Source organism: Helianthus annuus, chromosome 1 (genome assembly GCF_002127325.2).
Source record: "Helianthus annuus cultivar XRQ/B chromosome 1, HanXRQr2.0-SUNRISE, whole genome shotgun sequence".
Classification (NCBI taxonomy): Eukaryota; Viridiplantae; Streptophyta; class Magnoliopsida; order Asterales; family Asteraceae; genus Helianthus; species Helianthus annuus.
In genome coordinates, this window is record NC_035433.2 from 140,710,104 (window position 1) to 140,724,869 (window position 14,766).

The 14,766-nt window shown below is 35.5% G+C and overlaps 1 protein-coding gene across 8 annotated transcripts; it reads right to left on the bottom strand.

Annotated features, from left to right (window-relative positions):
• Nucleotides 1-4,698: 4,698 nt before the first annotated feature.
• LOC110881439 lies at nt 4,699-14,059 on the bottom strand. 8 transcript variants are annotated; one of them, XM_022129709.2, is made up of 8 exons: nt 13,882-14,059; nt 9,411-9,576; nt 8,689-8,741; nt 8,423-8,504; nt 7,290-7,918; nt 6,205-6,429; nt 6,031-6,087; nt 4,699-5,010 (listed from the first exon to the last, which is right to left on the bottom strand). In XM_022129709.2, the coding sequence occupies exons 1-8, from the start codon at nt 13,891-13,893 to the stop codon at nt 4,843-4,845; spliced, it is 1,392 nt and encodes a 463-aa protein (XP_021985401.1). In that variant the 5' UTR covers nt 13,894-14,059; the 3' UTR covers nt 4,699-4,842. The 8 variants fall into 8 exon arrangements, with proteins under 8 accessions (XP_021985401.1, XP_035831549.1, XP_021985393.1 ...); XM_035975656.1 differs by having other exon boundaries at nt 7,290-7,888; nt 13,882-14,058; XM_022129701.2 differs by having other exon boundaries at nt 7,239-7,918; nt 13,882-14,058.
• Between the last annotated feature and the right edge of the window lie 707 nt (nt 14,060-14,766).

Below are 14,766 nucleotides of genomic sequence, written 5' to 3' on the forward strand. Positions count from 1 at the left end.
ACAGCCCATTCGATCGGACAGGCTAGCCGATCGGACATGCTAGCCGATCGGACATGCTAGCCGATCGGATAGGCTAGCCGATCAGACATGCTAGCCGATCGGACAGCCCATCCGATCGAACAGCAGCCTTTCCGACCAGATTGTTGTCCAACTTCTTAACACGTTATCCAACGCTTACGCTATCGAACTGTAATCAGGGTAATTTCGGACGTGCACCCCTCAATCCAACCAAGTTGTGTTTACTAGTTAAACACCGACTGTGAGTATACTCGAATCCCTTTTTAATCATATTTTGGGTGTAACATACGTTTACAATGAATCAAGCAAATCGAATGTGTTTAATCAATCAAGCAAATCGAATGTGTTCAATCAATCAATCAATCTATCTATCACTTGCGAATGACTTATGCATAGTTACACGTGATGCTAGTATGTATGCGCTAGGACTTTTACTCGCGGAGTCCCGCCTTAACTAGTATGGATCTATAGCACCCGACGGGGTCTAGTTTAGGTGTTCGAGCAATCGAGAATCTAAGCCGTAGAGATAAAGCTGGAGCATTAGTCTTGTAGTGCGTATGTTGTGTATCTCGTTATGTATATAGGAATTCGCAGCACTTGTTTTTATCTATTATGCTACTATCAAAACTTGTATACTCGCCAGTACCCTTCGTACTGACGTTATTTTTAACGTATGTTGCAGGTATATAAGTCGAGGTCTACATCAAATCAAGCTAGGAAGTCTAGAAACCCACATAAAATCTAGGTTGTCGGATTCGTATTGTTCAAGAGGACAAGAATCAGTGATAACTTATGTGATTGTAATGTTGTTAGTATGGGATAACAAATGTAATAATTATTATCGCAATATAGTTGTTATGGATTCTCTTGAGCAATCTGATTCGCCTAGTTCCGCGCCCGATGATTCCGCCATCGGTTGGGGTGTGACAGGGACAATCGGGGATGGATCCCCGTTCTTCCCAAGCTCACTTTTTGAAATTTGAGGATGTTGATTGATTGAAGGGGAAGGATGACGGGGTACACCACCCCATTGACGGGGAAGATGATGAGGTGGAGTTAAGGTAATGATGTGGATGTTGGTGGAGGGTTACACAACACCTCATGCCAGGGGTGGAACCAGAGGAGGGTCAAGAGGGTCCGTTGACCCTCCGGTCACCGGAACTTTTTGAATTTTTATTTATAAATTTTGAGTTTTTGAAGAACAAACTTAGAGATGGACCCAGATGGACCCCCTAATTTAAACCAGTATACAACATAAACTTATGATGACCCCATAATTAAATTGTACTGGTTCCGCCAGTGGCTTATGCTCTAATGCTAATAATAAATATAATATATTTTGTATTTGTTAGAGACATATCATATATGTGAGTTAGGAAAGTCAAAGGTATCCTTGTTGTATATGCTCTGTAAAGCATATGCTGATATTTATGTTCTAAGGACAAGTAATCCAAGTAATCAATGTGGGATACGAATATGGTGATTATTTATTGAGTTTCTTTCTGAATTGGTGTATAGGCATTATACCTAGTGGAGATAGATATGATCGGGTGGTATTGCTGGTGACACGATGATACTCTAGTGGTTTGTCAGTGATCCAAATTTGCCGTTAAAAAAATCAATGTGGGATACATGAATGAGCGTGGTAGCTTTCGTAGGAGACGGAAAAACAGGTGGCTTGTTTCCCGATTGGTGGTCAATAGCAGGTGGCTTACGACCCGGGAAGGAACCGAAATCTAAGAGATCAAATCAAGGTGTTTTTGAAGTTGTCGATAACGGTGCGAATATAAAGCGGATCTAAATCAAGATTAGAGGATAATTGTTGGACCAACCTTAATGGTTCTAGGTTGAGTTTTTGAGCCGGTTGTTTTGTTTAGGTTGATACCTATTTTAGCATGTTATTTAATTGTTTTGGTATAGTATATTGAATAGTAGGAAATCAAATCAAATAAGGAAATATAACTTGCAACCTAGAATATGTTATCTTGTATTTCAAAAGTCTAGTTTAGTAAAATGTACAAATAAGACAATTGCAACCGGTCAATGTAACTTTGTGTGCTTTAGTTTATATATCAATAAAATGTGGTTCAAAATTTGATCAATCTCATGTTTTTTTTTTTTTTTGGTCTAGCGCATCTCATTTTCAATCAGTTTAAAAATAATTTTAAGGGACTGTTTGACAACTTCTGAATGGTTAAGTGATTAACCAGTAAGAGGTCTGTACCATTAATTGCTGAACCAGTAAAATATCTGAACCATTAAGAGCCAGTATAACGTTTAACCGTTCAAAGACAAATGTCTAATCAATTCAGATTAAAGATCTTAACCATTCAGACTTACTATAATATTTAACCATTCAAAAGCAAATGTCTGAACTATTCAGACATCTGTTTGCGAAACAAATATGATTATATGATAATAAAAGGTTTTGACATCCATTGTCAATCATATAGTTGGAGAGAAGAAGTGAAGAAGTAATGATCACGTGAGTTGCAGAGGAGGATTGGATGATTAGCTGGCAGCTCCTACATCCCGATATTTGATATTAATTCCGGCCATGCCATGCCCCTGCTACAATCTCCTACACACCACTCCACCTTTACCAGTGGACTTCTTTTTTCACTTTCACTAATCAATGGTTATCTGCATGCCATGCCATGCATGCATGCATACGTGTGCATGCACCAACTGTCTTAGTTGTCATGCCATACCACTATGCTCATTTTTAGTTTGATGTTCCTGTTTTAACTGATTTGGAATTGGAATGTATCCCTTGCATTATTCTATCATCAACTCATAAGGGTGTTGTAATTTATAAACCATTGAAACCGATTAAATCGAAGGAAGTTGATCGGTTAAGTCCGGTTAATTTCTAAACGGTTTGGTTCATTGTTTGGTTTTGATGATCTATCCCTTTAATGTTTCGTCTAGTTTGGAACTTGAAATCGGTTGTGTAAATAAGCCACACCAGCTGTTTAACTTTAATGGTGGGTCAGACTGCTTTAAAGGTTGATTTGAGTAAAGTGACCAAACACGAGAAAACGTGTCTTGACAACTAACACATGTTTATCTCATTTTCTTTTGATACTTTTTGTTTCCTTGCGCTAGAGGTTGTGGACCTACATAGCCGAGTTAAAGATGCATAGTATTGTTATGACCCCGGGATCTATGTACGTAGTTTTTAAAAGATTTAGTTTTGCTATTTAAAAAGGGGTAACAGCGCAGCTTGTTGCCCGTTTAAATTAAGGAGAAATATATATTTATATAATAAAAAAATTTGGAATATATAGTTATGTGTATTTATTTTACATGGTCATGAACGGGTTATTATTGTATTTAAAGTTTTAATACAAATTAGTATTTAAAAAAAAATAATCCCGATAACAATAACAAGGAAATAAAAAAAATAATCCCGATAACAGTAACAAGGAAATTATAAATATATACAAAACAAAAAATGTGTGTTTTCTATGAAAAAGTTAAAGTTAAATAATTTGAATTCAAATGGGTACTTCGCAAGCCTTTGTATTTTCTCCAATTGGAGTGGGCTTGCCTCTGATAAGTCAGTCATACGTTGTCATTTTATAAAAAAAAAAATATGAAATCTTCGTGTAGTAGTTTTTTTTTTTTTTTTTTTCTAAAAGTATGAGACCTAATTACATAAAAGTTATGAGTTACAAAAAACGTTAAACCTTATATAGCAAGGGTATTTTTTTTCTTTGTATGGTATTCGGGGTTACCTGGATGAACGAAAGAACATGTGTTGTTGGTAAGAAATTGCGTATTTGTTATAAATGTATTTTTTTAGCATGACTCTGTTTTAAACTAAATTAATATTGAAACGTAGATGTTACAGCTATAAAAGAAAAACCAAATTATATATAAAAATAATAAAAACAAAAAGTATATTATATTTGAACCGGCTCGATTTTAAATAAAATTTATATCAAAACGTAGATAAAAATAACCGTGCCAGGACGGTATATTTAGAATTTTGTAAAACATTATATTTTAAAGTTAGTTAGAATTGATTGTATTATTAACATAATCTAAATAACTGTTTGGTTTAAAAAAAAAAAAAAAAAAGCTTAGGTGGCAAACTCCCATTAAATAAGTTAGTTTTTCATCTATTTACTCTGTAATTAGGATTTTTTATACCATTTTTTGGTGCCATGAATCCTACATTTTTACATAAAAATCCCATCACTTTCAATGACTTTAAACAGATGACAAATATATGATTTTTCCATGTATCATGCCAATATGCCACAAAGATGTCAACAATGTTAAACATCCAAACAATGCCACTATAAGTCTATAAACACAGTTAGGGGTTGTTTGGCAACTTCTGAATGGTTAAGTGATGAACCAGTAAGAAGTCTGAATCATTAATTGCTGAACCAGTAAGAGGTTTAAAACATTAAGACTCAGTATAATGTTTATCCGTTCAGAGTCAAATGCCTAACCAATTCAGATTAGAGGTTTTAACCATTCCGACTGTGTATAATTCTTAACCATTCAGAGGCAAATGTCTGAACCATTCAGACATTTGCTCGCGAAACAAACAGTGTGCATCATTAAGTGCTGAACCAGTAAGAGTTCTGAACTATTAAAAGCCTCATTAAGAGGTAAACAAACAACCCCTTAAACTGAGCCGCGTCATGATGAGATCCAACGATATAAAAATCAATCGACTTCTACGCAAAAACATATGATAATATGCATCATATTTCCAAGTAATCAAAATCACAGACTAATATCTTTCTCATCAAGTATAACATGTTCAAATCAAAGTCAAATATTCATTTCTATACACAAGCTCTTTTAAACAGGGCTTTTGACTCTACCAGGAGATGAATTATGTTGGAATTTTGATTTAGAACTCTTTGGGCTGCTTTCTTGTCGGTACGGATAAACCGACGCCAATTCTCTCACACGACTCAAGACCGACTTTGGCAAAGGTCGCCATGACTGGCTTCGTTTCTGATCATCCTGCAATAACATATTCTCACTTCAGAAGGGTCAACTGACGAGTCAAATGGGTTGAAACTTAGAACTCGTCGATTTACATGGTTACGTCATAAATCGCTTTGTTTTAAAAAAATATACATTATAATTATCTATTTATATTTAGATTAAAATGTCATTTTCGTCCCTGAGGTTTGGCCAGTTTTGCGACTTTTGTCCAAAGGTTTGTTTTTCTGCATCTGGATCTAAAAGGTTTGAAATCTTGGCATTTTCATCCGGCTTGTTAACTCCATCTATTTATCTTCGTTAAGTCAGGGGTATTTTCGTCTTTCTTATTTAGCAAGGGTATTTTGAATACTTGTACATTATGCTAAATGCTTGTACATAAAGTGAAGAAGAGCGAATTGCCCTTTAAGTTAACAAAAAAGACAAAAATACCCCTGACTTAACGGAGAAAAATGGGAGTTAACGAGCCGGATGAAAATGGCAAGATTTTAAACCTTTTGGATCCAGATGCGGAAAAACAAACCTTTGTAATCATATACTACTACATTATAGATTTATAAAATTTTGAAATGGACATAAAGTGTTAATGGGTCAACCAAGCCCGTCTTGACCCGTACTCAAAATAGCCCGTTTTGACTCGAACCCGTTTTCACCCATCAACCCACATCTAGATTTCTAACATATAGAAAAAAGATCAGAACTTTGGATGAGCTTGTCTATAAAAAAAAGAGTAAACTTCCGTTTTGCTCCCTGTGGTTTGGTCACTTTAACGGTTTTGCCCCAAACCTTTAAAAATAGCCATTTTACTCCCTGATGTTTTGGTTTTGTTGCCAGTTTGCTCCCTGCGGGGAGCAAAATGAAAAAACAAACAATTTGGATGGAGTTAGAGGCGTGGAGCAAACTGGCAAAAAAACCGAAACATTAGGGAGTAAAATGGCTATTTTTAAAGGTTTGGAGCAAAACCGTTAAAGTGACCAAACCACAGGGAGCAAAACGGAAGTTTACTCTAAAAAAATGGAAGAAAGGAAGATAACTAACCTCTGTTCTACTCCCTTTTAGTGCATGACTTGCCTTTAAAAGATTTCGCCATTTGTCCTGTGAAAAATATATCAAAACAACACAAATAGAGAACAGTTGTTAATAAAAATACACTCTTGTAATTACATAAAAAGTAAATTCGTGACGAATCGATGATAAAAAGATGAAAAGTACCTTCAAATCCACTGGTGTTCGATGAGCTGACGATGAAAAAAGGGATTTCTTGATATGAGTCCATTTTCCTACGCCGAAATGAGCAACACCGTCTAACAACTTCTTTACTTCCGAAACAGTCCACACTCTATGATGCTTCCTCTGATTGCCACCTGTCACAGACCTCGTCATCGTCTCGGAATCATCTTCTGGCTCACTTGAATAGTTCTCAATGTGCTTTTCAATCTGAAAAAAAAAATAACTTCAAACTAGAGTACCATATGTTGCCTTAAAAGTTCACAGCACATATTGCTAAACGGGTCGTGTTGGGCCGTTGGCGGTCTCAACTCTCAACCTGACCTGAACCCGAAAATTTTAGGTTCGAGGTCGGATTGTAAAGAAGTTTGAATAAGCTTGGCTCGGCTCGCCTCGTTTACACTAAGGCTCGACGAGCCTAACGAGCTTCACATGCGAGGCTCGAGCTCGGGCTCGATAAACAAACGAGCTTTATTTTAGGCTCAAGCTCGGCTCGAGCTCGATAAGGCTCGGCTCGTTTCAAGCTTTTTCTCGAGCCGATCTCGAGTAGCTCGCGAGCCGCTCGGCTCGTTTGCACCCCTAGTGTTGGCGGTCTCAACCTGACCTGAACCCGAAAATTTTAGACGAACCCGAACACGACCAGAACCTGAAAATCGTGCCATACATATGAAACCGAACAGGCGAACACGGCCCGAATATTCGCCGGGTTGACCCGAACACGACCCGTTCAACCAGAAGTTTTTTTTTTTTTATTTTTTTCACAAATTAACACATTAAGATCAAACTTTACTACAAAAAATAAAAACGTATATAATACAATTACACTTAAGTTATAAAATCTTATGTCAAATTCTCTTTTAAGTTACAATTATGGCATAAAATACACACCCAATTTAATTTACGACATATAACATATTGGAAAAAAAAAATAAAACATAATATAAATGGGTTAAACGGGCCAACCCGCCAACCCGACCCGTTTAGCTAAACGGGTTCGCAGGTTCAACCTGAAAACTGACCTGAACCCGTTCAAAGCTTTTCCTGGAAATGCAGAGTGCATTTTTGCTTACTTTAGCTGGTGAATTGTTTTTCCGACATTCGGTTGGTACATGAGAACTAAATGGCACTTGAATAGCTTTATCAAAAGAAACTGCAGCCGGCAGCATTTTTTCTTTAGGTTTGACCTCACTTTGACTTTTTACACGCCGAACCCCTGATGGTTTGACTTTTGACCCGCAAGAAGCTTCTCTTCTCTTCTTAGAATTGTTTAAACTCAGCATTGATGACTCATCAATGTATCGTTTTGTAGGCTTACGCGATCTTTTGAGCGTAAGTTCCCCAACACCACCATGATCTTCAACAGAGCTCGTGCTTGTGGGCCCGTCTTTACAAAACGGGGTTACTTCCGTCTCGTTTTGTGAAAATTGAGGTAGGAATATCTCTTGGTTATTATTTTCTTGGTCAACGAAAGAATTTGAAAAGTCTTCGAATCGGTCTAGTCCTTTTGGTTCGGATGGATTAGTTGATGTTCCGAATATACAGTTGCTAATTAAGTAATTTTGATATTCGATTCCTAAAATGTTTTCGGTTAATGAATTTTGTACGTCGAAACTACCCTTCATCGGAAACTGAGTGTTCCTGGTGTGCAAACCTTCGTTGGAAACATAGCCTATAAAAGCACCATGATCAAATCCAATATCTGTAGTAAATGTTTTAAAAATTGATGGTAATTTAATAACATCGTTATGAGTATAATGAAAAGAGTAAAATGACGTTTTCGTCCTTGAGGTTTGGCCAGTTTTGCAACTTTCGTCCAAAAGGTTTGACTTTGAAATCTTGCCATTTTCATCCGGCTCGTTAACTCCATCCATTTTTCTCTGTTAAGTTAGGGATATTTTCCGTCTTTTTTTGTTAACTTAAAGGGCAATTCGGTCTTTTTCACTTTATGTACAAGCATTTAGCATAATGTACAAGACCGAATTGCCCTTTAAGTTAACAAAAAAGACGAAAATACCCCCAACTTTACGGAGAAAATGGATGAAGTTAACGAGCCGGATGAAAATGGCAAGATTTCAAACGTTTTGGATCCATATGCGGCTGAATAACAAACCTTTGGACGAAAGTCACAAAACTAGCCAAACCTCAAGGACGAAAATGGCATTTTACTCCAATGAAAAATAGTTAAAATGGTCTCGAGAATTACCTAAAAGATAATCATCAGAATGAGAGACGTTTGTTGTTAGAAGATTATTCACTCCAACTTCATGTGGCAAAACATCAAATGCCTATAATATGCGTGATTTCATGAATATAAATACAAGAACAATGACTAAGTTTAACTAAGTCGATAAACACGAACTAAACTAGCTTTTAAAAGAAACAAAGTATGCAACAATAACATTTTAGTATTTATTTGAGATGAAAAGTAACTTTCAAAAGAACTAAACTAGCTTTTAACAGAAGACGTACATTACGAATTGTCATATCTACACCTTCCATGTTTCGATTTGAATCCGGGACACCTATATAAGATGTAAAAAGTAACTCTCATCAATTGAAATTACAACGCTATTGTTAGGAGTGTAAACAAGCCTAGAAGCTCGAGAGCTACCCGTTATCGGCTCGGTTAAAAGCTCAAACGAGCCGAGCTTTAACGAGCCCGGGAGCCCGAGCTCGAGCCTGAATTAGAGCTCGTTTAGTTATCGAGCCCGAGCTCGAGCCTGAAATACAAAGCTCGTTTAGGCTCGCGAGCCTAAACGAGCCCAAACAAAAATTTATTTATTTTTTATATAACATAATAATAATGATGATAACATTGGCGAGTTGAACTCGAGCCGAGCTTTGGCTCGTTTCAGCGATATTGAAGCGAGCTCGAGCCGAGCTTTTAGCTTTGTACTCAAAATAGCTCGAGCCGAGCTCAAGCTTTGGTTTAAACTCGCGAGCCGAGCTCGAGCTCAAATAAGTAAGCTCGGACCAAGCTGAGCTCGAGCTCGAGCTTCATAAAAACATGACGAGCCGAGCTCGAGCCCAGTCGAACTCGGGCTCGGCCCGACTCGTTTACACCCCTAGCTATTGTGAATGGCAAACATATCGCTGATAAAACGCTTTAGTATTTGTTACAAGATTGACATCAATAGTATTCCATTTTTGGTACTAGTTCATTATTCCAAAATAATATAAGTTGAATTTACCTAAATTGTAGGGAGCATTTTCAGTTTTTATGCATTTTGCGCGGTTATCTTCTTCGTAACACCATACGCCACTCACAGAAACTTGGTCAGACCGTGGTTCTACAAGCAGACAGTCAACATCACTTGCTTCTTCCCCTAAAGAATGGTAAAAAGAGTCGTCTTCAACCTACAAAAAATTATTAACACATAATAAGAATAATAACGTATTAACAAACAACGCATTAATAAAAATAATACCTTTTTCAAACATGGAACGAAAAGACTGCACATACAAACCCTAAAGCTAAACCCTAAAAGCCAAACCCTAATATATTTAGGGTGTAGGGGTTATGATTTAGGGTTCAGGGTTAAAAGATCCTAGTTAGGGTTCGACGAGCCGGTTCCAACGCCGCTCGAATGAGTCCAATCGGAGTTCGTTTGAGTCAATTCCCCACTGTTCCCCACTTTTTTAGTGTTCCCCAATGAACCTCACACTACCATGGTATATTATATATATATGCTATTTTACATGTATATTTAACAAAAACCTATTATCCAGCTATTTATAGCTATATTTCATTGCTATTTATATTAAAAAAAAAAATTGTCGCTATTCTCGCTATCAGTCGCTATAACCCTAATAGCGACACTACATCACTTCGCTGCGTAGCGCGCTATAGTGATCGCTATAGCCGCTATTGACAACTACGGAGCCAGCTTAAAGAATTTTCAGCTTACATCAATCCCTAAAAGTTCAAAACCAATTTAAAAAAATTATGAAATTCAAGGGTATGCTTAACTAAGTTAAATCTTTATATTGTTATTTAAAACTGTAATTGAATTGTCCTATAATGGCACGGATCCTTTTCTATTGTTGCACTAGAAAGATTTCAAAAATGAATTTTGCAAGTCTGTTATTATAGCTCTTTAGGGGATGGTTCAAATGAAAACCACTTTTATCGCGAAAACTCGAAAACTAACTAAAAAAAGCCTTAAAAATACACCAATTTTTTTTTCAATTTTTTTAGAAAAAATCGCAGGTTTTTTTATATAAAAAAATTTTCAAAAAAAAAAAAATTTGTATTACACATCTGTATGTGTACTACACATGTGCACTACAATTTTTTTTTTATTTTTTTTTTATATATACTAAAAGTGGCGAAAATTGGTATGCACAAAAAAAAAAAAAAAAAATTGGTATGTTTTTTTGGCTTTTTTAGTTAGTTTTTGAGTTTTCGCGTTAACTAGTGGTTTTCATTTGAACCTTCCCCTAGCTCTTTAAACCTTATATTTGTTTGTCTTGTAAAAGTTGAGAAATAATACATTATTAAGTTGACCTTTGATTCCACATTAATATCTCAACTGCGTATAGATCGTCATCCGATCCTCATTACAACTACATCACTTCTTAATAAAGCAGATTTCATCCGGTGATTAACATTAAATAACATAAATTTATGTTCATACTAACAATAATTAATGCATGATCACAAAAAAAAATCAAGAATCACATGCACACACGACAAAAAAATAACAAAAACTACAACATTGCGAATAACTAATACTAAAATTCCCACTAAGAAACACAAGAAAATATACTAAAATTCCAACATAAAAACCCTAACTAAATCATAAGACTACTAAACACAAGAAAATATACTAAAATTCCAACTTAAACTACCATCAAGAACAAAAATGCCTACAATTCCAATAAAAAACACTCGAGACACACTAAACACAACACAATGATTTAAAAATCTCATGATACTAAAATGCCAACTTGAATCATCATCAACAACAAAATTGCCGTACAATTGCGATAAAAAAAACACTCAAGAAACACCAAACGCAACCCAAGATTTTAAGAATCTCATGAAACTAAACTTTCCCGCAAATAATCAACATTGAAAACCGCATTAAAGCGTCAAATCATCAAACCCAACACAAAGATTATTATACTAAGATCCCACAAAAAAAACATCAAACTCCTCAAACACAACACAACAGGGTCAAGTTATTCTACAAAGGCTTCTAATTGTAAGAAGTGTAAGAAGGATTTATAGAGTGACAAGTGTCCAATAACCTAAAACTAAACCCACTACATCACCACCAAAAACCTAAACACCCACCCCCACCCACCCCACCACCACCCAAAAACCTAACCCCCCCCCCCCCCCACCAAAAAAGCTAAACCCCCCCCCCCCCAGCAAAAAAAAAACTATACCTCACCAAAAAAACCCCCAAAAAACCTAAACCCCCCACCCCCCAAAAACCTAAAAAAACCTAACCCCCCCCCCCCCCCCAAAAAAAAAAACCTAAAAAAAACCTACCCCCCCCCCCACCCCCCAAAAACCTAAAAAAAATCTAAAAAAAAAAACTAAACACCCACCCCCTCGGCAAAAAAAAAAAAAAAAAAAAAAAAAAAATAGGGTGGGTGATGTGTGTGTGTGTGGGGGGGGGGGGGGTTAGGTTTTTGGTGGTGGTGGATGTTTAAGGTTTTTTTTTTTTTTTTTGTAGTGGGGTTTTTTTGTGTAGTGGGTTTTTTTAGGTTATTGGACACTTGTCACTCTATAAATCCTTCTTACACTTCTTACAATTAGGATCCTTTGTATTTGATCCTAATCCCAACACAAAAATTTAATAACCGAATGCATAAACTAATGAAAATCACTATTAAATACAACATTCCTCTAAATTCCCAACTAATGCTTATCATACACAACTCGGCTATCAAACAACCCAGACTCATTTGAAGAGTACTAAACAAAAGACAACGGTTTCAAGATAATAATAACATGATACCAAAATTCCAACTTGAATCATCATCAAGAAAAAAATGCCCAACAATTCCAATTACGAAACACTCAAGAGACACTAAACACAACACAAGATTTCAAGAATCTCATGATACTAAAAGTCCCATCTTAAATTACCATCAAGAACAAAATGCCTAACAATTCCAATTAAAAAAACTCAAGAACATTGATTACAACACAATGATTTCAAGAATCTCATGATAACAAGATTCCAACTTTAACCATCAAGAACAAAAGTGCCAAACATTTCCAACAAAAAACACTCAAGAAACCCCAAATACAACATAATGATTTCAAAAATCCCATGACACTAGAATCCCAACTTAAACTATCATCAAGAACAAAAATGACCAACAATTCGAATAGAAAAACACTCGAGTAACACCAAACACAACAGAATGATTTCAAGAATCTCATGAAACTAAAATTCCCACAAAAAATCAACATTAAAAACCGCATTAAAGTGTCAAATCATCAAACCCCTCAAACCCAACACAAAGATTTCAAGAATCACAAGATACCAAAATCCCCACAAAAAAAAAAAAAAAAAAAAAAAAAAAAAAAAAAATCATCAAACCCAACACAAAGATTTCATCAATCCAATGCATAAACTAACAATAACCATCATTAAACACCGCATTGCCCTAAAATTCCAACTAATGCTTATCAAACACAAAGATTTCAAGAATCACATGAAACTAAAATTTCCACAAAAAAATAAACATTAAAAACCGCATTAAAGCATCAAATCATCAAACCCCTCATACCCAACACAAAGATTTCAAGAATCACATAACACTAAAATCCCCACATATAAAACAACCAAACCCCTCAAACAAAACACAAAGATTCCAACAATCCAATGCATAAACTAACGAAAATCATCCTAAAAACACAACATTGCCCTAAAATTCCAACTAATGCTTTATCAAACACAACTCAATTATCCAACACAAAGATTTCAAGAATCACATGGTACTAAAATACCCACAAAAAATTCACCAAACCCATCAAACAAAACACAAAAATTTCAATAACCCAACGCATAAACCAACAAAAATCATCATAAAAAACCTAGATTGCCTTAAAATTCCAACTAATTCTTTATCAAGCACAACTCAATTATCCAATACAAAGATTTCAAGAATCACATAACACTAAAATCCCCACATATAAAACAACCAAACCCCTTAAACAAAACACAAAGATTCCAACAATCCAATGCATAAACTAACAAAAATCATCATAAAAACACAACATTGCCCTAAAATTCCAACTAATGCTTTATCAAACACAACTCAATTCTCCAACATAAAGATTTCAAGAATCACATGATACTAAAATACCCACAAAAAATTCACCAAACCCATCAAACAAAACACAAAGATTTCAAAAACCCAACGCATAAACCAACAAAAATCATCATAAAAACCCTAGATTGCCCTAAAATTCCAATTAATGCTTTATCAAACACAACTCAATTATCCAACACAAAGATTTCAAGAATCACATGATACTAAAATTCCCACAAACCAAATGCATAAACTAACAAAAATTATCATAAAAAAAGACAGCATTGCCCTAAAATTCCAACAAATGCTAATCAAACACAACTCAATTATCAAAACCCGTGGATCATATTGTAGATTAAGAATGCAAGAAAGTAAAAAAGTGACCTGATGATTCATGAGAAAGAAGGTGTTGATGAAGTCAGTGTACTGAAAACAAAAGATGTGATTGACTGAATTGCTTCTTCATGCGGCAGAAGAAGACAATGGATAATTGTGGGTAGTAGTATTATTGGACGGAATCGAAATGTTTTTTAGGAAGTTGGAATGGAATTTGGGTTTGGAATCCGGCTGTGGCGACGCGTGTAAGAATCAAACGGACAGCGACCAACATGTTAATCGATTTTTTTAATTTTAATTTGAGATTTTATTTTTAGCGTGGTAACCACCTTTTCAAAATCGAACCGGACCGGTTGCCGGTTGGCGTCGAAACTTAAATTATATCTGAGCCGACTTGTTTTCAAATAAAACTTATGTCAAAACGTAGACCATCTGAGAACATACATAACATAATGACGAAAACGTATTATATTTGATCTAACTCATTGTCGAGAAAAATTTACGTTAAGATGTGTACCAACTTAGATTTATACCGAAACATACTTAAAAACAACACGTAAGAAAATAGTACATTTTTTAACGTTAAAGAAGGGTATCGCGCGTTGCGGTAGCGTTGAAACTTATATACCGCCTAGTGAAGACGTATTATATTTGACCCAACTCGGATCATTTACGTCAAAATGTGGCGTAGCACCACTGAAACATAAATTAACTCGAATTAATACCACCTAGTGAAGACGTATTATACATGACAAAATGTAAACCAATTGACAATAAGCACGAAAATGTATCGGCAAAATGTAGACCAACCAAAAACATATATGAAAATAAGCACGAAAACGTATTGCACGTAAAACTCGATTAATATAACATTTTACAAAGCTTTTATATAGTTAAAGGCTGTAAATGCCAATGTTAAATATTGAGGGTAAA